The sequence below is a fragment of the Malus sylvestris genome, chromosome 10 (genome assembly GCF_916048215.2).
Source record: "Malus sylvestris chromosome 10, drMalSylv7.2, whole genome shotgun sequence".
NCBI classification, from domain to species: Eukaryota; Viridiplantae; Streptophyta; class Magnoliopsida; order Rosales; family Rosaceae; genus Malus; species Malus sylvestris.
Genome location: NC_062269.1, coordinates 32,993,143 through 33,016,709, shown reverse-complemented (window position 1 = coordinate 33,016,709; position 23,567 = coordinate 32,993,143). Strand labels below are relative to the sequence as shown.

Sequence of the window (23,567 nt, the reverse complement as noted above, 5' to 3'; positions counted from 1 at the left end):
AAATCGTTATATCCCAACAATATACCACAATGCATATCATGCAATATTTCAAAGAACAAACGATGAAGCACAATCATATTCTCTAGCCATATTTATCAACAAGTCTAATCATAACAATAACAATGATATCCAACATAACAATCCCACATGACAATTAACATTTCCACTTCATCCATCACATAACTCATCATGTTTCCCACATAAAATCACAATTCATAGCGTGTAATATATTAAAGAATTAACAATGTACAATATTATTCTCTAGAAACATTGATCAACTAAAATAATCATAATAACGACACTCGTATCCAGCATCATTCCACAATCCCGTCAATTAATCAATTCATGAATCAAAGATGCACGATCTTAGCATTTAATTACGTTAATCAAACAATGCGATAACATATCATTTCACGAATTTAACTACGGAACTCTATATAATTCCTTATTTGGATTATGAGCAATAACATGGTAAATCCATTTTATATTCACAAGGTCTATTGTGGGTAATTCTCATTCACTCGAATCTAGGGTTCTAGACTAGCCTTATGGGAATAAGCGAGAGCAAGGATTCTGGACCACTCAACGGAATCCAACAACACCATGTTCCGGACCACTTAACAGAACCAAAATATCAAGCGGTTTCTAATAATCTACCCAGACCTGTCATATATAAAATCAGTGCCTACATCATGGAAATGGTGCACCGGCCAAACAGAACTCGAATAAGCTGCGGAGCTTGGGTGAGTGACAATAATACAAGTATGTGATAGTCAATAAAAAGTGTTGGTACCACACATATTGGGCCTCAGACTTTGACACATTGGGCTTCAACATTTGGGCCTCATTACCCAGCCCATAATTATGTAAAAGGGGGAGCCCCTTATTCTAAAAAAAATGACTCCTCCCCCCTCACAAATTGGACTTAGTGAACCCAACAGAGGGCAATACCCTCACAAACACAACAACACTCTATTCCTCATGGGGACTCCCCTTGAGCTTGTAATCCATACATACAGTTACAGAGAAATACAATCAACATCAGTGTGGACGTAGCCCAAACATTAGGGTGAACCACGATACATCTTGTATGTTTTACATTCTTGCAGATTCACGATCGGATTTACGTTGTTCTAAGACCCCTCCGGTTTTGTGCATCAACATTTGGCGCCGTCTGTGGGAAACGACAGGAAAAACTATGTTGGTTCTCTTTCATTTTTTCATCAAACCTCACAACCTCCACCGTGAATCTGCAGAAACCGAAGAACCAAACACCTGGACAGTCACTGCAGAATCCATGCCTTCCGCTTCAACTCCCTGTCACGGCAATAGCTACGAACAAGCTTCACATTCCCAACTCTCTCCTCTCCTCCTACTCCTCCAAACTGAAAACCCACTTGAGATCCTCTGCTCTCAACACTCTTAACAAAACACATCATCCCAGCCAATCAAAAGACTTCCCTTCCACGCCATTTCTTCTGCTACGACTCACTCTCACTCTCACTTTCTCAACCTCGCTTACACTTGGAGAGCGCGTGATTCACACCACCCATCGAGAATCTCTTCCTCCGGCGTACATGACTTTTTTTCCGACTACGATCGACGTTGTTCATCAATGTTCCAGAAAAGGGATTGTTTGGTACAATGAATACGAGAAGAAGTGGTGGAAATGTTAAGGGAAAAGATGTCTCGGGAGTAAGTAGCCCTAAGATTGAAGATTTGAGTCATGTGTTACAAACGTTAGCCTAGGTTCGGCCGAGGATGATGGAGGGTGGGAGGTGATTGCCAGGAAATCAAAGAATAGAGCTGGAAGCAGTGCTGCAAGACAATGGAGTACTCAAAATTCTAATTCTAAAGCTTGGACACCGAAACCAAAGAGGGCTCCGCGCCTCCACCGGTGAAAGGCATGGCCTTATGCTCAAGTGGAGGCTTCAAATGTTGATGGGAGAAGAACAAAGAAAGCACACGACCTTTGTTCCCGCACTAGCTCCGAGTACTAGTACTCCTACCCCTGCTGCTTCCCCAGCTATCTCACAACCCCTAAGAATAATGGAGAATTGGCTTTTCTGAGAAAGCCACGGGAAAAGCAACGAATAAGATAAGTTTTCTGCAAAATCATTAACTAGTTTATTATTTAATATTTCATTATTATTTTGTGGTGATCTTGTTGTTGGAAACCACACCATCACATCTTCACATCATTATTGGAATTCCAATCACAGCATTTGCTTTACAATGAGCATACTCTTTTACAGTGTGCATACACTTTACAGCGTTTGCTTGTCTGCAATCTTCAAGCTTACAATACTTGTTTATTCTTTAATATTTTATCATTATGTGTGTCACGGCACTCACAAGACTTTAACTAATATATATTGGTTGTGTACCCCATTGTCATTATAATAAAGTTCATGATTACATTTATGTGCTCATTATGTCGGGTCACATGACCTTAGACTCTTATTGTTACTACTTTATTATTATTATTGTTTGTAACGGTCATCATTACTTTGATCACTTTATAACCACTACCGTAAAACATGGCAGAGTCTGTACACCCACTACACCATTTACATTATATATCACCTCATCTTACCAAATTGGATATCAACAACTTACCTGAAAATATAATATATATATATATACACACACACATTTAGGCAATACCTAATATATTGTTGATTTATGTAGCATGTCATTTATCAAACAACTGAATAAATCATTTAGTCATGATTATATATATACACACACATTTAGGCAATACCTAATATATTGTTGATTTATGCAACATCACACAACAGAATAAATCATTTATTCACAAAAGGCACACAGGACAAACTTTGTCAGTTTGATTTATTCATTATACGGTCATACTTATACTGTCATTTATTGTCAGGAATTATTGAGCAACTAGATCCACTGATCTACATTGTTGCTAATTAAAGAAGTCTATCAACTTATAGACTGATGAGTCACGTGCCCATGGTGATCTCTTGTCTGACCGGACACCCACTTGCTTATCACCAACCAGGTGATCAAAAGTACTTCCAGTACTCCAAAATTATTCTGCAGCATGCTGCTATTATCACCAATCAGGTGATCAAAAGTACGTCCAGTACTCCAAAATTATTCGGCAGCCTGCCGTTATTATCACCAACCAGGTGATCAAAAGTACATCCAGTACTCCAAAATTATTCGGCAACCTGCCGCTATTATCACCAACCAGGTGATCAAAAGTACGTCCAGTACCCCAAAATTATACATGAGCATCATTCATGTCAATCATACATAAACATTCATGAGCATCACACATGTCAATCATACATAAACATTCATGAGCATCACTCATGTCAACATTCATGAGCATCACTCATGTTAACATCCATGAGCATCACTCATGTCAATCAACATAAACATTCATGAGCATCACTCATGTTAACATCCATGAGCATCACTCATGTCAATCAGCTTCGAAAGCTTCATTTACAAAGCTTCAGCTTCGAAAGCTCCGACTTCAAGGTTTCATTTACAAAAGCTCCAGCTTCAAAGCTTTACTTTCAAAGCTTCACCTACAAAGCTTCAATGCATGGTATACAAAGACCGCCTCCGAACAACCGCCACTTTGGCCCATACATGGATTGAATTTCAAGTCTCCACCCAACAAACTTTATTGACTAAAGACTTGGGGGACTACACTATGTACCATATATTGGGTTTCCGCAATTGGGCCTCATGAAAAATACTTGGGGGACTTAACCCATTATTTATGTATTGAGGAACGAGCCCTTATTCTATAAAAATGACTCTCTTACCATTATTTATGCATTGAGGAGTGAGCCCTTATTCTATAAAAATGACTCATTCACCATCATTAGAGAGTATTGCCGCCTGCTAAGCAACCACTTCACCATGAGAACCAACTCTAACCCATTATTCATGTATTGAAGAGCGAACCCTTATTTTATAAAAATGACTCTCTCATTTTCATTAGAGAGCATTGCCGCCAGCTGAGCAACCGCCTCGCCGCGAGCATCACTCCTAACCCATCACTTATGTATTGAGAAGCGGGCCCTTATTTTATAAAAGGGACTCCCTCACCATCATTAGAGAGCATCGCCGCCTGCTGAGCAATCGCCTCGCCGCGAGCACCAACTCTAGCCCATCACTTATGTATTGAGGAGCAAGCCCTTATTCTATAAAAGGGACTCCCTCACCATTATTAGAGAGCATCGCCGCCTGCTGAGCAATCGTCTCGCCACGAGCATCACTCCTAACCCGTCATTTATGAGGAGATAGCCCTTATTCTATAAAAAGGACTCCCTCACCATCATTAGATAGCATCGCCACATGCTGAGCAACTGCCTCGCCACGAGCACCAACTATAGCCCATCATTTATGTATTGAGGTGAGAAGGGAGCCATTATTTTATAAAATGGACTCCCTTACCTTCAACGCCACAAGCCGAGCCAACCAAGGCAACATAAGCCACAAGCCAAACAGCCCCGCAACATGTGCTACTTCTAGTTGAGCATCATTTCACATTAAGCACCGCCTCACATCGAGTATCAGTTCTAGACGACATCTAGTTACTTCGACCCACACATGGACTGAATTTCAAGTCTCCAGCCAAAAGACTCTCTTGACTGAAGACTTAGGGGACTACTGTTGGTACCACACATATTGGGCCTCAGACCTTGACACATTGGACCTTAACATTTGGGCCTCATTACCCAGCCCATAATTATGTAAAATGAGGAGCCCCTTATTCTATAAAAGGGGACTCCTCCCCTCCTTGCAAATTGGACTCGGTGAACCCAACAGAGGGCAATACCCTCACAAACACAACAACACTCTCTTTCTCATGGGGACTCCCCTTGAGCTTATAATCCATACATACAGTTATAGAGAAATACAATCAACATCAGTGTGGACGTAGCCCAAACATTGGGGTGAACCACGATACATCTTGTGTTCTTTACATTCTTGCAGATTCACGATCGGATTTACGTTGTTCCAAGACCCCTCCGGTTTTGTGCATCAACAAAAAGAAAGACCATCAATCATAGTTTATAAACCTCAAATAAAAGTTCGTAAATATGAAAACATAGTCAAGTTTCTAACAACTCCGAATGAGTTACCCAGACATCCAACGGCTTTTCCCATTCAAACTACCAAGATTCTTAAAAACCATCGTTCATATGTACATTAAAAACTTGGGCTGGAGGGACACAGTTCGGCCGAAGCCTACATAAATAACCAAACATGAAGTGGCCCCCCAAAGTGGATTAACCAAGCAGAGCCACCCTGAAAAAGTAACCAAGTAGACAGTGACCCCTACAGCTGTTAGGAAGTGATCACCCAATGTGGATTAACCAAGCATGATCACTCCTAAGCATACATAGCCATAAGGATCGCCCAACGTGGATTAATCAAGTGTGATCCATATATAATATGTGTTAATGCACAAAATCAATGAGGACTTTGGTACAACAGAAAGTGTTAAGTTTATGACCTTCGCTACATTGCTCCGGTCACTAGTATGGATAAGTATGCAAATGGATAGAGACAGGGAAGCAAACACAAGATGTACATGGTTCACCCAGATTGGCTACGTCCACGGAGTATAGGAGATCTCATTAATTGTGAAGGGTTTACACAAGTACATAGGTTCGAGCTCTCCTTTAGTGAGTACTAGTGAATTATTTAGTACAAATGACATTAGGCAATATTGTGGGAAAATGATCTCCTTTTATAGAAGAGAGTTTCTAGCTTTGTTTTGACATTGACACGTGTCGTGTTGTAATTGGCTTCTGATGTTGACACGTGTCGTGCTATGATTGGCTTCTGATGTCGACACGTGTCGTTCTGTGATTGCCTCTTGGTTGGAGGGAAACTCTTCTAGGTCCTTAACGATATAACGTTGACCGATGCTTAGTAGTTTCGGGATTAGTCAAGTATGGTACAAACAGTATGGTTCCCCAAAGTGGATTAACCAAGTAGGACCACTAGTGACCCCCTAATGCAAAGTAACCAAGCAGGGTCAAGATAATCAGGTAAGTAGTGACCCCCCAACGAGAATAAACCAAGCAGTGTCACACCTATAGAACTGTTAGGCAGTGATCACTCAAAGCGGATTAACTAAGCATGATCACTCATAAGTATAAATGGCTATAAAGATCACCCAACGCGGATTAACCAAGCGCGATCCATATATAGTATGGTCCCCCAATGCGGATTAACCAAGCAGGACGACTAGTGACCCCCCCCAATACAGATTAACCAAGTAGGGTCATAGTCCCCTACCAGCCGTCAATTTACAAAACATTTCAATATGCAATTCGAATCACTTTTTCACAAATCTTATCAATCCATGAATCAAATCACATTTAATAAAAATAGATCGATGGCCAATTATAAAAGAATCATATTTTAACAGAAAACACATTTATAAAACCATGTCATATCCACAAAGGATATTAATATAAGGAATCGGGTAATCACCATATCACATATATTAAAGTCACTCACCAAGGCAAATCCACAAAGCTTCACTGAGTCTCCAGTAATACTAATTTTAGTAATTCAAATGGTTCAAGACCTATTGACCAAACGTCAACGGTGGAGTCCACACCCTAGCAATTTAATCCGGAAGATCCGCACGTCATAATCTATATCCGTAACTTCCTAAGGTTCACATTATACTCAAAGAACAACATATTAAAATCTCATTGTGATCCAACGATCGGATCTCCGCCAATTGCTAGAATTAGGTGGCAGTTAACAATTACTTTTACTAACTTAGAAATCTAATTCAGGAAGATCCGTATGTCAGATTCCCGATCCGTCAGTTCCAATTATCTTCAAATATTATGTTCTATAACGCATTAGGGTTTGGTGATTATTCAACGGTCGGATTGGCGATTCATATTTTGATCAAGTAATGTATCGTAATGAAACTAACTTCAAACAATCAAATTACGTCATACAGATATCAATTATGGAATCAGAGCATCTAATTGAACTTAGGAAGACATCATTGGCCCACTAGCCCCGCACCGCCGCACGTGCCGCCGTGAGTGAGGTCGGCCGCCCAAACTCAACGGAAAATTCAACTATTTTAAAAAATTACCAAATTTTACAATCAATTACATCTCAGTGAGGGGGGCAATTTTCATACCTGTGGTCAAGTCCAATTCGGCGGGGAAGTGTCCCAATTTCATCCAAACCTACCTGAAATCCTGAAGAAAGTGTACTTCGATTCGTCACCTCCAATGCTCCGCCACCCCTATAGTTGTTTGGGATTTGTTCCTGGGGTTTAGGGGAGTCTATTGGTGGTGGTTGTTGGCTGTATTACCTTCATAAATAGTGGATCGCTGCTGTAGAACCCCCTCACCCACCAGTGCGGTTCTTCATGAACCCGAGCCAAATTTTGTCAGTTTTTTGGTGTGTTGGGTAGAGGGAAGATCATGGAACGTTTTCCAGGTGGTAGATCGCCTTACTTCGCCAGAGAAATGGCGAGAAAGCCATCGGAATTCGTCAAACCCATCGGGTCGGGTCGAAGAAGGGAACCGGGCAAAATGATCTGGTGAGCTTCCCCTCTCTCCCTTCCCTTCCTTTCTTTTCCTCCCCATTAGCCAGCCTCTCCTTCCTTTCCCTCCTTACTCTTATTTCTCTTCTTCCCTCTCCATCACAACGGTCCATCTCTCCTTTCTCTTTTCTTTTCTTTCATCTCAGCCACACACATGGCACATCTCAAACTCCAGAAAATTTGGGGTCTTCTAGTTAAGGCCAAAATTCCATAAACGTCCCTAACTTTAAACGTTAATAACTCTTTCGTTATAACTCCGTTTCACGAACGGTTTGCGCCTACCCGTTCGTGAGATCGAGCTCTATTCGAAGATATAAATTGTGACCTTGAACGGTCTATGAGTTTTAAATAATTAATTTCCAAACTTCACTTTTTCGTAACTAGTTTAATAAAAAAATCTAAATTCAAACAAATTAAAATAAATTCTCAAAAAATAATATAAAATCTTAAAATACAAATACATGGATTATAATAGTGAAATCCAGGAATGGGATTTCACAGACACATTCTTTAATTTTTCTTGGACTTTAAAAAAAACACGATACATCTTTTGATTGAGCCAAATCTGAATGTGAGTAAAGGATAGTACTATAGCTGATGATGCATGTCTATGTTGAAGGAAAAAAAAAAAGATACCAAGAAATTGAAGGAAAAAATAAAAGTAGACGAACTCAAACTAGCTTAGATAACTTTTTACTAAAATTATTATTGGCAGTTTAAAAATGTGATTATGAACTCATGAAATGTTAACTTTTCCCTTATGTTTCTACAACTTACAAAAGAGGAGTGCATGATAATAGTTTCCTTTTTGTATTAATTTGTAATTGTATAATATCATTCTTTCGATACTTACTGGACCCATTCATCACAAATCTTTCACATGAGCGGATAGGCATCAAAGTCGTGGGTTTAGCCTGATAAATTCAAGAGAAATAAATATTTTGAAGTGCTTGTCTCTGTCTTTTTGCAATTTGACTTTGAGTAGAGGATTTATAAAATTATATTAGGAAAACTAATGAAAAAAGGCTTGAAAACTTTGAGTTTTAATGATAATGACAAAATAAAGGGTAAAGTGAATAGTACCAGGATTGACTTTTTAGTGTAAAATGTGGTTTTTCGTTAAAGTGAACAGTACCAGGAGCTTTTCGTTAAAGTTCCCAATTATATTAGCCATTCAAAGTCAAGTTCCACGAATACAAAAACAACTTTTAAGGCCCTCAAGTATGATTCCAATTTTATAAGAATCAAACTCTTACAATGAGCCGGAAAATTTGAGTTATATGAGAGTGATTTTAATTCTAAAATTCGGTTTAGATGACAAATCTAGCACTCCTGGAATATTCAGTATCTTCAAATTAAACTTCCCTAGTGACGCCTTCAATAAAATGGTACATTTTGCTCATGCTCCACCCTACTTATGAGTTTAAATTTTGAAATTTGTGTCTATCTTCTACACAGATCTCGAAATTTAAACATATCCAACAATGAAAAATAACGCGGTGAGCTTCATTGTCACTTGAAAGCGGTGAGCAAAAATATTTCCTAAATAAAACCCTTCCAGAGATTCGAGGATCAGGTAGCTGGACAAAAGGTAAAACATGGTAAGAGGCACAAGATTAATACAACAATAGATAACTGCAGTTCATCGTCAGAATATGAATATATACATATAGCAACATAATGTATTCGACGGGGATCATACTACAATGTCTAAATAAAGATCATCTTACAAAGCTTGGTCCTTGATTTTCTACTAAAAATCATAAACAACAAAAAGCTAGGTTCTGCCAAGATGATCACTTTCAAAACTAAGCTGGTAAGTAAAGCTTCTGAAGTTATAGGGAAAGAAACAAGGGGACTCATGTTTCATGAAGAATCCCAACGCCTATCGATTGAAAGCGTACTCTCTATGCTACTTTTTGCTAGTAGTCAATATCACTTTATGTGTAAAATGGCCTGCAAGAAAAACAAGAGTTGGGAAAAAAGTTCCGTTACAATAAGTTAATGATGAACATATGAAGCTGGAAAAATAAGGTGACTCCGTGACTGGGAACTTATTTTCTTTCCACGGGTACAAAATTATACTCATTTTTAATGCCCTATTTATGGAGGGAGTTGCAGGGTCAATTTTCTCATTTGGTGTACTAACTCTAAAAATTTAGGCTCACGCAATGCAACTCGCTTGCTCATGTAGTAGTAATCAAAATCATCACAAAACAAATTTGATATGATGTGCTTACAGTTGCATGGGAGGACACTCATCCCATCCAGGCCCTGGACCCGAAGAAGTAGCGCCAAGGTGGAAACCAAAAGTGGTAGAACGGTACAATATCCTGGCAAATTTGAAGGTGCTACACCTTCCAATATGAAAAGTTTGATCACACATCCCAGCTCCTCTCTTATTTTTATAACCTGGATAATCCCATATCGAGAATTGTTCTTCATGAACCAAATATAATCCAGCCATATAAGCTAACTCCACTATTTTCCATTCACTGAAAGGAATTGTTGTCTTGTGTGTCACATGAATTTCTCCTACTCCGGTCAACATTTCCATTGCATTCTCAAAGAATCCCCTGACCAAATGCTGATGAGACCTGAAAAATGCATGAATTTAGTCTAGAATTTGAGTCCTATGTTTACATTGTTGGGCTAGTGTTCTGCTTGCTATCAAAATTAAGTCATTCACATCCTTCGTTTAGTAACCATTCTCGTATAAACCTTAAATACCAGCTTTGCCCTAAAACAAACACCATATGAGCACAAAATATACCATGAGCTTAAACAAAAAGCTGCATAAATGAGTGTGTTTGAACTTACCAAATCTGTAACTTGTTGCGTTCAGAACCATGCAAGTAACCGGCGTGAGGAAAATTATAGATTATGCGATCAAAGCGTACACTAATCAGGAAAGGGTGCCTGCTCATGCTATGGACATCCACCTCATGCAGTACAATGCATCCCCTGGACTCTAATTCCTTCACATTGCTCATAGCTTTTGAGTAATTCACCATTAACGACTCTACATTTAGCATGCAAATGATCAATCAAAACCCCTTTAGTTTAAACATAATAAAAATCAAATCTTTGTGCCCCTTTGCCTATTATTTCACCAATGATGAATTCTACAATTAGCATGCAAAGGATTTCAACCAGGTTTCAGAAACCCTCTATAGTTTAAGCAAAAAGATAAAATCTTTGGTCCCCTCAATCAATTATTTCATTTGGGTCACTAATAAAATGTAAATTTTAGCACCAAATAGAGAGTTAATTTGCAACAACAATACTAAATTGGTTTTTTCATTTAATTTAATTTTCAACTGGGGTTTCTTCAAAACTCAATGAATTGGGATGAAATTAGGACAAAGATTTAAAGTAGTTGGATGTTAACACAAGTCAATGATTGTTGAAGTGTACACACCCTTGATCTCTCGGTTTCTAGGGTCACCCTTCCTAGATATCAAGGTCATCATTATCTCAAGTTTAAAACAGCTATCTTCCTTTGATTGAAGGGAGTTGACGTGATTAGCTTCATAACCTAGTGTTTGGTGTAATCTCCTTGCTTTAAGGATTGGATTAAGTCTCGGTTTATCCGGTCACTAGGTTTCCCAGTTGTTACTTGTACCCATCTCTCTCTCCTCTCCTCTCATATATACTTGGTCTCTTGTACATTGAAACACATGAAATACATTACAATTTAAATCAGAAAATTAACAATGATGGTCACTGTGTTGGAATTACCTCTGGAGTCAAGAGAAGTGGCAACCATGTTGACAGCGAAACCAAAAGCTCTGGCTAAGCAAACGGCAAAAGAGAAGTCTCCTTCTCCCACTAACAGTATCTTCTGGTAGCTGCTGTAATGCTTAATCCTTTTCTCAAAACTAAACACTTCCATTTGACTGATTCAGTGATTCTCTTCTTTGTCTTCTTCAATATTCTCAGAATTGTTTTGCCTTGCTACTATTATTTTCCTCTTGGGAAACTAAAACCGGTTTAACTTTCGAACCTTTATTTAGCAGCACTTTTGAACTTTTTGAGTCGCTAGGCTACCCCTTGGATTTCGTCTTCGTGACCGTTTATTATATATTGTGTGGCTAGAAATTATTTAAAATTTAAAATTTAAAATTAAATATAAATAGTACTTAACAAAAATTAATCGCATGATGTACGATGAACGGCTACGATCACTGGATCCCCAGGATCCAAAAAAAAAAGATCTCGAGAGGATCCTCTTCCATTGAAAGATGATTCCGATCAATTTAATAAGATTAATTTTTTTTTAGAAAGTACAATATTCATTAAGAATGCTAGAAACCGTACAATAAGAGGATAGTATGAATACATGAGCTTCGATAAAAATTTGTCAGGAATTTCAACTCAGTCGAAGGAAAAAAGAATGTCCCAAATAATTGACTAAAAAGCTATCCTCACAACAAATTACAATGGAAACGACTGTTATTCAAAACGAAATTAGAATCTAACAGCTCTCACCTACAAGTTACAACTAAAGAAAAATACTAATAGCAAATGTCTAGAAAAATTTAAATTTGAAGATGGAGCAGTATTTTGGACATAGTAACATTCTTATTATTCGAATGGGAAGCTACTCCCACACAACTTATTTTTTCAATACTCATGTTTATTTTTTACATTTACATTGAATAAAGCAAAGAAGAATAAGAAATACGAATAAATGAGAGTGTTCAGAAACAAAAATGAGTGTGCAGTAAACATTGTTCATTCTAATACAAAGATATATATGGATTCAGATTTAAGTGCAAAATGACAAACACGCTTCTCTATCTAATTGATACAACTCACTTATGTTGTTTTCGACCTGGTTTTAGGTTGGCCTAAGCTCTAGCGGTTATAATTAAAAAAATAGAGTTTGCTAAAAGTACTTTTACAATGATTGAAAACATTTTTTATGAAAGTGTTTTACAAACTCAAAAACACTTGAAATGCATTTTAAAAGAAGTATCAATTGCAATCAGTAGTATGCATTCTAGATTTTTGTTCTTATTAACCTTTGGAGATTAACGATTTAAAGTTACATAAACCTCAAATTTAAAATTTACACTGAGGGGACTTTTTCATTTGAGGCAGTGTTCGTTTAGGTATACAATGATTCTTTTTAAGTCCCAAAATAAATAAAGTAATGGTGGAGGTCCAAAATGGAACGTCGGTGTGTCGCGTACGTGCGTTATGGAAGCTTGGGCCTCTAGCTTCCTGGGGAAGCTTTCCCCCGCCAAATAATGTAGGAAAACATAAATATAATGTACAGTTAAAAACGTGATGAAATATAAATAATTTTTATGGAACTAAAATTGATGATACGTTAACACAATACTAGCTTTTATGCATACGTTCATGCGCGTAAAGAATGCATTTTTTTAATCACAACATGCTACACATGATTTACACGTTTTAAATGAATTTATATGCGTGAATTGATAAAAAGAAAGTTAAATATTTGAAGTAAATAAATAATCTTAGATCATGCTAGAAAAAACACCTCACAAACGAATCAAAGTGACTGGATTAATATAATAAAATCGATCTTTCAATTTTCATCTACATTATATTGAATTTACATCAAGAATAGAGAAAATAATATTTAATGAACAACTGATTGAATCACATTATTGCTAGCTAATTGTGAGGCTAAACCCACATTCCTCTCTCTTAGGTAGATAATATTATTTGTTTAAAAAAAAATCTTTTGACAATTAATTTAATCACATTATTATGCACGTGCGAAATAATTTTTTTATAACCGGTATTATACACCTCTTAAGATATTTTGAACGTGTTTAAAAATGGAGAAAATAATATTTAATGAACAACTAATTGAATCACATTATTGCTAATCTATTATGAGATACTAATTTAAAATATAAAATATAAAAAAACTGTACAAAAGAACTAATTATTAAAAAACACTACTAAAAAGATGAAAATACCCATGCATTATTTGATATATTATTTTGGATTGCTTTTAAATTTTTTTGTTTTAAAGGTATTTTTGTCTAGAAATATTTGGTGAAGCTTATGATCCCAAAAGAAGTTGTTGACTTTATATATTACTAGCTGTTATGCTTCCCCAAGATACGGGTGCGATTTTTGGAACTGATTTAAAATCAACTCCGAGATGTTGATAAGTGCTGTCGTTCTCAACAGTTTTTTATTTGTACGTAGTTTCTTTTTAATTTTTCTTATTGCTTTACAGTCTTGATTTTTTTTTTTTTTTTTTTTTTGCTTGCAATTCTGAATTATTTCAAATTATGTGTCTAAATGCTTTATTTTTTTTACAGCATTGTTGAGTGTTGGGGAAGATGTTGAAGGCCTCTAGGTTGATGATCGTGTGCTACCAGTTTGCGCTGGGGCATGCGGGGATTGTACGCATTGCAAGTGATTACAATGTAATCTAAATTTAGACCATGGTATATTTCTGTTGGGAAAATAATTTTTTAATTTTGTGAACATATAATTCACTTGAACAACTACGAAATTTCTTAACTTATTCTTTTGATTTGTGTTATTATGAAACCGAATAAGAAGTATGATTAAAAATGTGACATCTTTTCAATTGGATTTTGTTTAGGATAAGGATTGTCTGCCCTCCTACTTTGAGTGCTCTTCTGTTTGTGTGGTTACGGTTAAACCACGTCAATATTTTATATTATTATTTATTTTTATCTTATTATCTCTATAAAAAACAATATAAAATATTGACGTGGTTTAACCGTGACCACACAAAACAGAAAGGCACGAAAAGACATCGAAAGTGGAAGATCAGACAATCCTTGTCCTTTTGTCTAAGCTTCAATTGAGACCAATTTAAATTGGTGTATCTAAATGTAAATGTCTGAAAACTATTGTGGCGTTTTAACTTTTAAGGTCTGATAAGCGCGCGGCTACAACTTCTAGTGAGATCTATTTCTGTAGACTCATCATCCCGTTACATTACCCCTTGTGATGTGTGCCCCATATGTACTGTTGGGACCCACTTGTCACTGCTTTCTTCGCGCGTTGCATGCACTCGCCCAAGCGGAGCAAATCTTTGGTCCACCAATTTCTGATACTTAATAATTTTTATGCTTTTGCTTTGTTTGGTGGCACTGGTGGCCCTTTACGCTTTTGCTCTTCATTGGTTTTTTTTTACTTTTCTAAAGGGACTGAGAATGAGGATCGGATTGTCTTTATAAGAATTTTGAAGATCTTCAAATTATATTCGTTCAAAAATGTTTTAAATTAAATATAAATAGTACTTGACGAAAACTGATCACACAATATATAATAAATGGACACAATTTGAGAATTCTTAGAATCCTCACAAAGAGGATTCAGAAATGATCCTCCTAGCTTTTAAAAGATGATAAAGAAATGTACCTAGAAATTCAAAATAAAAAAACATAAATAATAAATTTCTGATCAAGAGCTCCTTCTATTGTTTATGTATTGCAGTGTGTTTAAATTTGAGTTTGACGATATATTTTAAATTAAAGGGAAGAGAAAGTTTGATTAAGTTACATAATAGATAACTTAATTTGGTATCAAATTCATCATCAATGAGATTCGAACCTAGAACTTCTCATTTATAAGTGAAGAAAAATATCATTAGATCATAATATTAAATGACTAAATATAAATTTTAATTAACTAATAAAATACGGCTAGAGAAACGCGTGATCTGCTCATTACTTCCTTTGTGTGAGGAGCCCTGATGGTCCTTTATGCTTTTGCTTTTCATTAGTTTCTTATCTTTTTATGGTCAAGAGTTTCTTCTTTTTCTAAAGAGACTTTGGCAACGGTTCGATTTGAGGACGGAATATATTCATTCGTATAATTACGAAAATTAATCATATATATAACTGTAAATTAATCATTTGGGATTATTCATAATCATATCTACCGAATAACAGATTTTCAATCGGTTATATTCATCTTCGTCAAAAAACAAAAAAAATATATATATTCATCCGATTGACGCACTATAAATTTTAGTAAATACTAATTATGTCATTAAATAGCAACATCCAATTACAAAAAACAGAACAATATATTTGAAATTGTTCATGATAAGCTAATATGATAAATTGGTCCAATAAAAAAGAAAAAGAGGACAAAAGAAAATACGAAAGGAAGACAAAACAAATTGCCTAATAATTCCAAAACTTGTGACGACAAAAGAACGAGATATTTGCACTTCGCTTCTAATTCCACCAAGCCAGCATCATATTTCATGGTGCTCCTCCTTAACGCCCATCAATGGAGCATGATTCCTACACTATTAAGCAAATGACAAAATAATTAATATGAATCGTTATACACATATAATCTAAAAAGAAGATAGTTATATACATATAATATAATTGCCAATACTTACCTCATCCATATCCATATCTTTAAAATAAATGTAGCAACCGACGTGTGCATTAGGACAAGAAGCTAGTTGTGAAACATAAATACTTAAATTAGTTCTAAAACTGAATGCATACTAATTAATTAAATTTGAAAAATAATTTCGAAATTAAGTTTAAAGAACATGCACAAATATAAGATGAAAATAAATTAATATTGGGGTACCTTGAATTTCTTTCCGTAACCAATTTTGGGCCCACATGCTTTAAGGCTTCCAATGTCTTTGGATGAAGTTTACTACGGTGTGGACTTACAAATCTCCCACTAGTACTGAAAGCTGATTCGGAAGTAACTGTAGATACAGGAATAGCTAATATATCCCTTGCCAAAGCACTTAAGATAGGATATTTAGTTCCATTTGATTTCCACCAACCCAAAATATCAAAATCATATGTTCTAGGCAAAACAGCCTCATCCAAATAGTGATCTAATTCTAATTTTACATTATCAGTGCTTACAGTACTAGAAACAAACAAGTCAAAGTTATCCATTAAAGGATTCATCTCTTCAAAGTCAGATTGATTCAATTGAGATGAAGTGAATGATGGTTGATGACCCATGTTAAAGATATGATTAGATTCGCACTCTTTTACCAAATCATAACAATATTTGCGAATCTTATCAATTTCATTCGAAGCATATTGCCCGTACATTAGAGGAAAGAAATACTCAATCAACCTCATCTTGAATCTTGGATCCAATACAGTAGCTACAACCACTATTCCATGAATCACACTCCAATATTTATCAAATTTCTCAATCATACTTCTTGCCATATTTTTTTTTCATCACGTCTAGAGGTAAGCCACCAGGTTAGCGACAACCTGATTCACAAATCTTTGGAAACTAAAGATTGGTTGTAGGGTATTTAGTTCCAGAAAACAACTCGGAGACATTATAAAACAACTTTAACTTCTCACAAGTCTCTCTTGCCATCTCCCAATCTCTATCATCAGGCAAACACTTATATTGCGACTCTTATTGTTCCAAACAAGGGAAAACATCCTTGCAAATCAAAGCAGATTGAATCATTAAAAAAGTGGAATTCCACTTAGTTTTACAATCAAGCACCATCTTCTTAGTGCTTGGAAGCTTCAACTGACGTGATGTTTCCTCAAACTTTTCCTCTCTTTTTTGTGTCGCTTTCCAGTACACAACACTATCACGAATTTTCTTAACACCACCACCAATCACTTCCAGACCATCCTTCATAATCAAGTTTAATACATGCACACAACAACGCATGTGAAAGAACCCTCCACCCAACAAAAGTGAACTACTAGAAAGTTTTTTAAGAATAAGATCAATCATTTTATCACTTGTAGTGCAATTATCTATGGTTAAGGTAGAAAGCTTACGATCGAGGTTCCAATCTAGCAAGCACTCCATCAAAACATCTAAAAGTGTCTCGGCAGTATGCGGACAAGGCACATAAATAAATATGAAAAAGTTACAAAGAAGATGGTTACAATAAAGAATCTGAAATATAAATCTAAAGCTAGACAATAATTAAATAGAAGTTAAAGTATTAAAAATATCACCTTATTATTCGGCTCTGCAACGTCCAAGGGTCATTAATAAAATATACCGTTATTACCACAAATCCTCTGTTCTGATTACTTGCAGTCCACATATCAGTAGTTATGGCAATTCTAATCTTATTTTCATCTAACAATTGCATTGTTTTCGAATGCTCATAATCATATATTTTTAGGATATCACTCTTGATTGTGTTTCTTGAAACAACCTTAAACAACGGTTGGACAACACTCATGAAGTTTCTAAATCCAACATACTCAACCATGGAAAGAGGGTACTCATGCAATATTATCATTTGGGCGAGAGCTCTCCTTGCATTTTCTTGATCAAATGTATACAACTCTACTTTCCCATCTCCCACTTTTTGGGTTAGCATTTGCTTCAATTTTTTTTTGTCTCCAACACTGACATATCGTCACATAATGCCTCAAATGGCTGGTTCCATTTCCAGTGTTCCCACCAAGCTTCTTGTTACAATAATTACATATTGCTTTCATCACCCCATCAACTATTGTTCTTGTGTAATGTTGCCACACCAAATTGCGAAGTCTCAAATTATTACCTTCACCATCATCACCTCCAAGTTCCTTAGTCTTACCAGTGACCTCATTTGGAGTTGGTATATCTTGGGGCCGAGCAATTTGATTTAGTATTTCTCGTTGCACAACACTTGGATTCAATGTAGGTGCTAGATTACAATCAGTTGGGGTAGATATTGTTTCTTCTTGAGACTTAAAATTTTCTTTTAGACATTTTGATTGCTGCGAACACAACCAAATCCATTAATATGTAAACAAAGACATGATATAATACTGAAACTGAATCAATTAACATGTAAACTAAATATATAACAACAAACAAGAAGACAATTATTGATTTAATTTTTCATAATTCTATGGGCTCATAACATATGTAATAAACTAGAAAACTGATGCTAATTGAGAATTTGCATGAATCAAATAACATGAAAAAGAATGAAAGAGTACCTATTGAGCTGACAACATACACCAATTTCTTGACAGTGAGACTCTTGAAGAGAGATGAATCTGATACACTTTTGGAACATTTGATAATTGATATATAAAATGATTCAATGAATTAATTTGATTGAGTATAACAATAAGAGTATTGAATTGATGAGGTTGTTGGTATGCCCCATGCATGATGTTTGGTGCATAATAAAGATAGTATAGGGTTTGATGCATGCATAATGAATTAGTATGGGGAGGGTTCAGTAAATTGAATAAAATTACATTATATATATATATATATATATATATATATATATATATATATATAATATTCGGGTCGGATTTGGGGACGGATATGGATTGAAGACCCCTATAACCATATCCAAAACCATAACTGAATAAAGTTCACTGTTTTTCCCCCTATCCATACCATATCCGAATTTTCATATCTAAATCCAATCCATTCGGGCGATTATTTACGGTTATTGGGTTTAACGGTTAGAATTGTCATCCCTTCTTTTAAAGGGTGATAGACTTGTACCTAGAAATTCAAAAATAAGAAAAGACGATGATTGTTGAAATTAAATCCCACATGTGTGAAATGGATTAAAGTCTCGTAACATGATGAGAGTTAGAAAAATTACGCGCGACTTACACGTTTTAAATGTATTTATATGCAAGAATGTTTTAATAACTTTTTTTAGTGACAAAAAGAAAGTCAAATATTTGAAGTAAATGAATAATATTATATCATACTAGAAGAAACCCCTCATAAACCAATCAAAACAGCTAATCCACATAATAAAATCGGTCTTTCAATTTCCATCTATATTCTATTGAATTTACATTAAGAATAGAGAAAATAATATTTAATAAACAACTTATTGAATCACATTACTGCTAGGCCATTGTGAAGATAAGCTCACCCTCTCCCCCTTAGTGCAGATAAAATCATTTGTTCAAAAAAAAATCATTTGACAACTAATTAAATCACATTATTATGCAAGTGCGAAATACCTTTTTTATAACTGACACTACGCGTCTCTTAAGTGTTTAAAAATAGAGTAAATAATATTTAATAAACAATTGATTGAATCACATTATTGTGCACGTGCGAAAGACTTTTTTTATCACCGGCGGTACGCGTCTCTTAAGATGTTTTGAATGTGTTTAAAAATACATAAAATAATATTTAATAAACAACTGATTGAATTACATTATTGCTAACTTATTGTGAGATAATAATTATAAAAAATAAAAAATAAAACTGTACAAAAATAATTAATTATTAAAAAACACCGTTTATATGACAAAAATACCCTTGCATTATTTTGGGCTGCTTTTGAATTTTTTGTTTAAAGGGCATTTTTGTCCAAAAATATTCATACATCGTATGGATTTACAAATATATAATTATTAGAGTCCAAAAGAAAGAAATCATAGTTCCCCGCTAATGTTGATCCTATAGTTTCTTTGTTTTTTCTTTTTTTCCATTTGATTTTGTACTATATTGACGTAGTTAATCGAGTTTGATAATTGGCACGTTGTTGCATTGAATTTTGAGCCCTCTGTGATGAATTCACAGTTTGGTGTCTGTGTCTTTGTTGATTGCTCCTACGAAACCTTTGCTTTGATTGTTCTCGAGAATTGTGAACATTTATTTGCCCCAATCAAACTTCGTCATTGCCGAATTCGGATCCTCTTTGTGAGCATCCTGTGGCTCCTCAAATCGTGTCCGTTCATTGTACACCGTACGGTCAGGAATTATTTTAGATACTTTTATTTAAAATTAAATATCAACAGTACTTGACGAAAACTGACCACACAATTTATAATGAACAGACATGATTTGATGATTCCCGAGATCCTCACAAAGAGGATCCGGAGAGGATCCTCATCTGTCATTGCTGACCTATACGAAAAAATTGCAAAAGAGAATGAATTTTAATTTTTTTTAAAAAGGAAAAAAATTCATATTGAACTACAACAAAGGTGCAATTGTAAATCTCCAACCAAAATACAGGTTTAAGTCTTATGTATTTTGATCCGAGTGAAAAAAAAAGAAGGTTTTTTTGTGTGAAGGTAAATGAACCCTACTAATTTAAAAAAAATTAAAATTGAAACATTAAGCAACAAAACACTGAAATTTTAGTCAATAAAAAAGAGTAGAAACGCAATTAAGATGACAACCTGTGATATATTGCTCCTATCACATCCCTCCATACTTGATCTGTTGAAGTCAACTTGGAATTTTTCGCATTCCTACATGAAAAAAAAACACGATAATTTATTTTTGAAAAAAGAAAAGAGAACATGAGGATTGTGAATTGTCAACAGTTAAGTAACATATAAAAGTGAAGTGATGTTAATAATAAAAATTCATGTCGAATATTTCATACCATTTATGTGTATATTGTGAGTTACAAATATTTTCCTTTTGTTTGGCCAATTTATTTGGCAACGAGTGAATATTAGATATCCATGTTTTTGTTGCACTTGGAAGCAAGTTTGAGTGGCAGGGGTTTAGGAGTCACAACATGCGGCATATAGAGTTTTTCCCTTTCATATTTGTGCATGCATAACGATATTTTTACTACCAAACACTTTGTTGAAATGGAAGACAAACACTAAAACACTTTGTACATGTTCAGGTTTAAGACTTTTATACTATCGTCCGAGTGGGAAAGTGTTTTTTTGTGAAGGTAACTGAACCATACTAATGTAGAATGAAAATTGAAAGCCATTAGCTAAAAAGGATTGGATAGGATTCTTAATGGAAAACACATTTAGCTAAATTTCACTTACATTTTCTCAAGAACAATGCCCTTTGCATTGGAAGATCCATAAATATAAATGAAACCCCAAATGTTGAAATCCAGAACGGAGTTACCTTTACTTCGTCAATGATGGCCAAACAAAAATCCTGAACTTTGATCTTTTGAAAATTCGTTGTCTCCCAACTATGGACTGGAATTCTGGAAGTTGAACACGCGGATTATGGGGTCCCAAATGTGCTCTACCTTTACGACCAAATCCTGCAATGAGAACGTCGTTCCTTCAAGCGACGACATAATCAGTATAGCCCAAAAAAAAATTCTAAAATACCAAATGCAACATTAATTTAACAAAAAATTAAGAGCAATGCCACGTCCGCGAATTGTAAAGGAAAAACACTTTGCAAGCTGTCAAGAGGGGTGCAGAAAGGATGTGGAGCGTTGTTTTGGTATCCTCTAAGCTCGATGAGCGATTGTCAGGGGTGTTGCCAGAATGTTTGATGTAGAGTCGCTTCGATCTGTCATGATGACGTGCATCATTCTTCACAACATGATTGCGGAAGATGAGTACGATTATGATGCCGTTGATGAATATGAGCCAGACACAATGAACAATTCCAAAACACAAATATATTGTGCTCATGACACCACCGAAGAACCTGTGCAATGCAAGCCATTAGAAAGGGATGGACGTTACAATTAAATGCTCATTCAACGATATATTACACTTCAAAGGCCATATATGCACAATGCCCAGCAAATTGACTTGATAGAGCACTAGTGGGAATTGAAACAAGCTCAAGATACTTAAGTTCATTTAGTGTGTTTGTTTTTATTTGGTGTGTTTATTTAATTTTATTTGGTGTGTTTTTTTTAGTTTATTTAGTGAGTTTTTTTATTTTTTTGGTATGTTTATGTAATTTTATTTGGTGTGTTTATGTCATTTGAATAAAGATTCTCTTAGTATAAATAAATTACCAAAAAAGGTCGTACCTAGTGCACAAGGCTCCCGCTTTACGCAGGGTCTGGGAGAGGTGAATGTCGGCTAGCCTTACCCCTATTTATGGAGAGGCTGCTCCCAAGTCTCGAACCCGAGACCTACCGCTCATGGGTGAAGGCACTTGCCATCGCACCAAGTGCGACCTCTCACTTTAAATAAATTACCAAATTAAATAAATTCACTCTCACTTTAAATAAAGTACTAAATTCAATAAATTGGAAACAACATAAAGTACTCTATTCAATAAATAATAAATTACAACCCAAAGTACTTTATTCATCATGACTTAACCAATTTGTGGTGCTAGGATGATCTTCTCTTGTCGTGCTAGGACCATCTCCTCTTGCTCTCGCTTCTCTTGCAAGCCTTATTCGCACCACGTTCGCTTTCTCCGACTTCTACAAATATTTAGAATTTGGAGACTTCCCTTCTAAAGGCATGTTCATAATGTCACGATCTCGTTGAGCCATTCTTTCTTCTCTAGCATGTTGCCTTTCTTGCCTAAGTAGCTCTTTTTCTCTCTCATTAGCTTGAAATGTTTTCTCAACAGCTGCAGCTTTTACCTCCTCTCTAGCCTTATCAGCCTCAAATTTCGACATTTCCGGCGCCAAAGTCAATTCACCTTGGTAAGCAAGTTCTTCTATATACTTTGCATAATCATTCTTGGAAGCACTCCCTTTTTCTCTTTGAAGCCTTCTTACCTTGAGGCCTAATTGGATAACGGGTCGACCGCGACGCTTGTTCAGGGGGGGGCGTTTCGAGCACTTCTTCTGTGTCATCTTCATGAACATGCCCACCAGTTGAATGATCGGATGTAGAGTGTAGAGGGGTGCTGTTCATGAAAACTTCTGGATTGACAGACACAACTCTGAATTTAGGACAATCTTTGACGATATTCCAACATTCCCACCGGTTGAATGATTTGTTTTTGCTTTTGGTTTTGGCATTATACCAAGCTTGTGCCTGAAGTTCCTACACAATGCGGGAGAAGAAATAATTATAATGAAAATAGCTAACAAATAAATAAGACAAACAAATAATTATAATGAAAGTAGGTAACAAATAAATAATACAAACAAATAATTATAATGAAAGTAGGTAACAAATAAATAAGACAAACAAATAATTATAATGAAAGTAGGTAACAAATAAATAATACAAACAAATAATTATAATGAAAGTAGGTAACAAATAAATGAAACAAACAAATAATTATAATGAAAGTAGCAAACAAATAAATAATACAAACAAATAATTATAATCAAAATAGC

The 23,567-nt window shown here is 35.5% G+C and overlaps 2 protein-coding genes and 1 long non-coding RNA gene across 3 annotated transcripts; all 3 read right to left on the bottom strand.

The window, feature by feature from the left end:
• Positions 1-9,204: 9,204 nt before the first annotated feature.
• Positions 9,205-11,581, bottom strand: LOC126586382 (uncharacterized protein At4g26485-like). Its single transcript, XM_050251221.1, has 4 exons — positions 11,330-11,581; positions 10,409-10,610; positions 9,829-10,185; positions 9,205-9,544 (listed from the first exon to the last, which is right to left on the bottom strand). The coding sequence occupies exons 1-4, from the start codon at positions 11,481-11,483 to the stop codon at positions 9,529-9,531; spliced, it is 729 nt and encodes a 242-aa protein (XP_050107178.1). The 5' UTR covers positions 11,484-11,581; the 3' UTR covers positions 9,205-9,528.
• Positions 11,582-15,824: 4,243 nt separating this feature from the next.
• On the bottom strand, positions 15,825-16,788 carry LOC126584481 (zinc finger BED domain-containing protein RICESLEEPER 1-like). The gene is made up of 3 exons (XM_050248841.1): positions 16,267-16,788; positions 15,978-16,039; positions 15,825-15,873 (listed from the first exon to the last, which is right to left on the bottom strand). The coding sequence occupies exons 1-3, from the start codon at positions 16,786-16,788 to the stop codon at positions 15,825-15,827; spliced, it is 633 nt and encodes a 210-aa protein (XP_050104798.1).
• A 3,002-nt stretch (positions 16,789-19,790) lies between these two features.
• LOC126586381 (uncharacterized) lies at positions 19,791-21,659 on the bottom strand. The gene is made up of 3 exons (XR_007610785.1): positions 21,413-21,659; positions 20,713-20,784; positions 19,791-20,434 (listed from the first exon to the last, which is right to left on the bottom strand). It is a non-coding gene; the product is annotated as an uncharacterized LOC126586381 (long non-coding RNA).
• Between the last annotated feature and the right edge of the window lie 1,908 nt (positions 21,660-23,567).

Excerpts from the sequence above, each read along its gene's own strand:
- LOC126586382 (XM_050251221.1), bottom strand. The coding sequence starts at position 11,483 with ATGGAAGTGTTTAGTTTTGAGAAAAGGATTAAGCATTACAGCAGCTAC. Across the intron at positions 10,611-11,329 it reads CACTTCTCTTGACTCCAGAG|AGTCGTTAATGGTGAATTAC; the intron begins GTAATTCCAACA and ends TGCTAAATGTAG. Across the intron at positions 10,186-10,408 it reads CGCAACAAGTTACAGATTTG|GTCTCATCAGCATTTGGTCA; the intron begins GTAAGTTCAAAC and ends TGCATTTTTCAG.
- LOC126584481 (XM_050248841.1), bottom strand. The coding sequence starts at position 16,788 with ATGGCAAGAAGTATGATTGAGAAATTTGATAAATATTGGAGTGTGATT. Across the intron at positions 16,040-16,266 it reads TCAGTACTAGTGGGAGATTT|CTTCTTGTCCTAATGCACAC; the intron begins GTAAGTCCACAC and ends TTTCACAACTAG. Across the intron at positions 15,874-15,977 it reads AAGATATGGATATGGATGAG|GAATCATGCTCCATTGATGG; the intron begins GTAAGTATTGGC and ends TTAATAGTGTAG.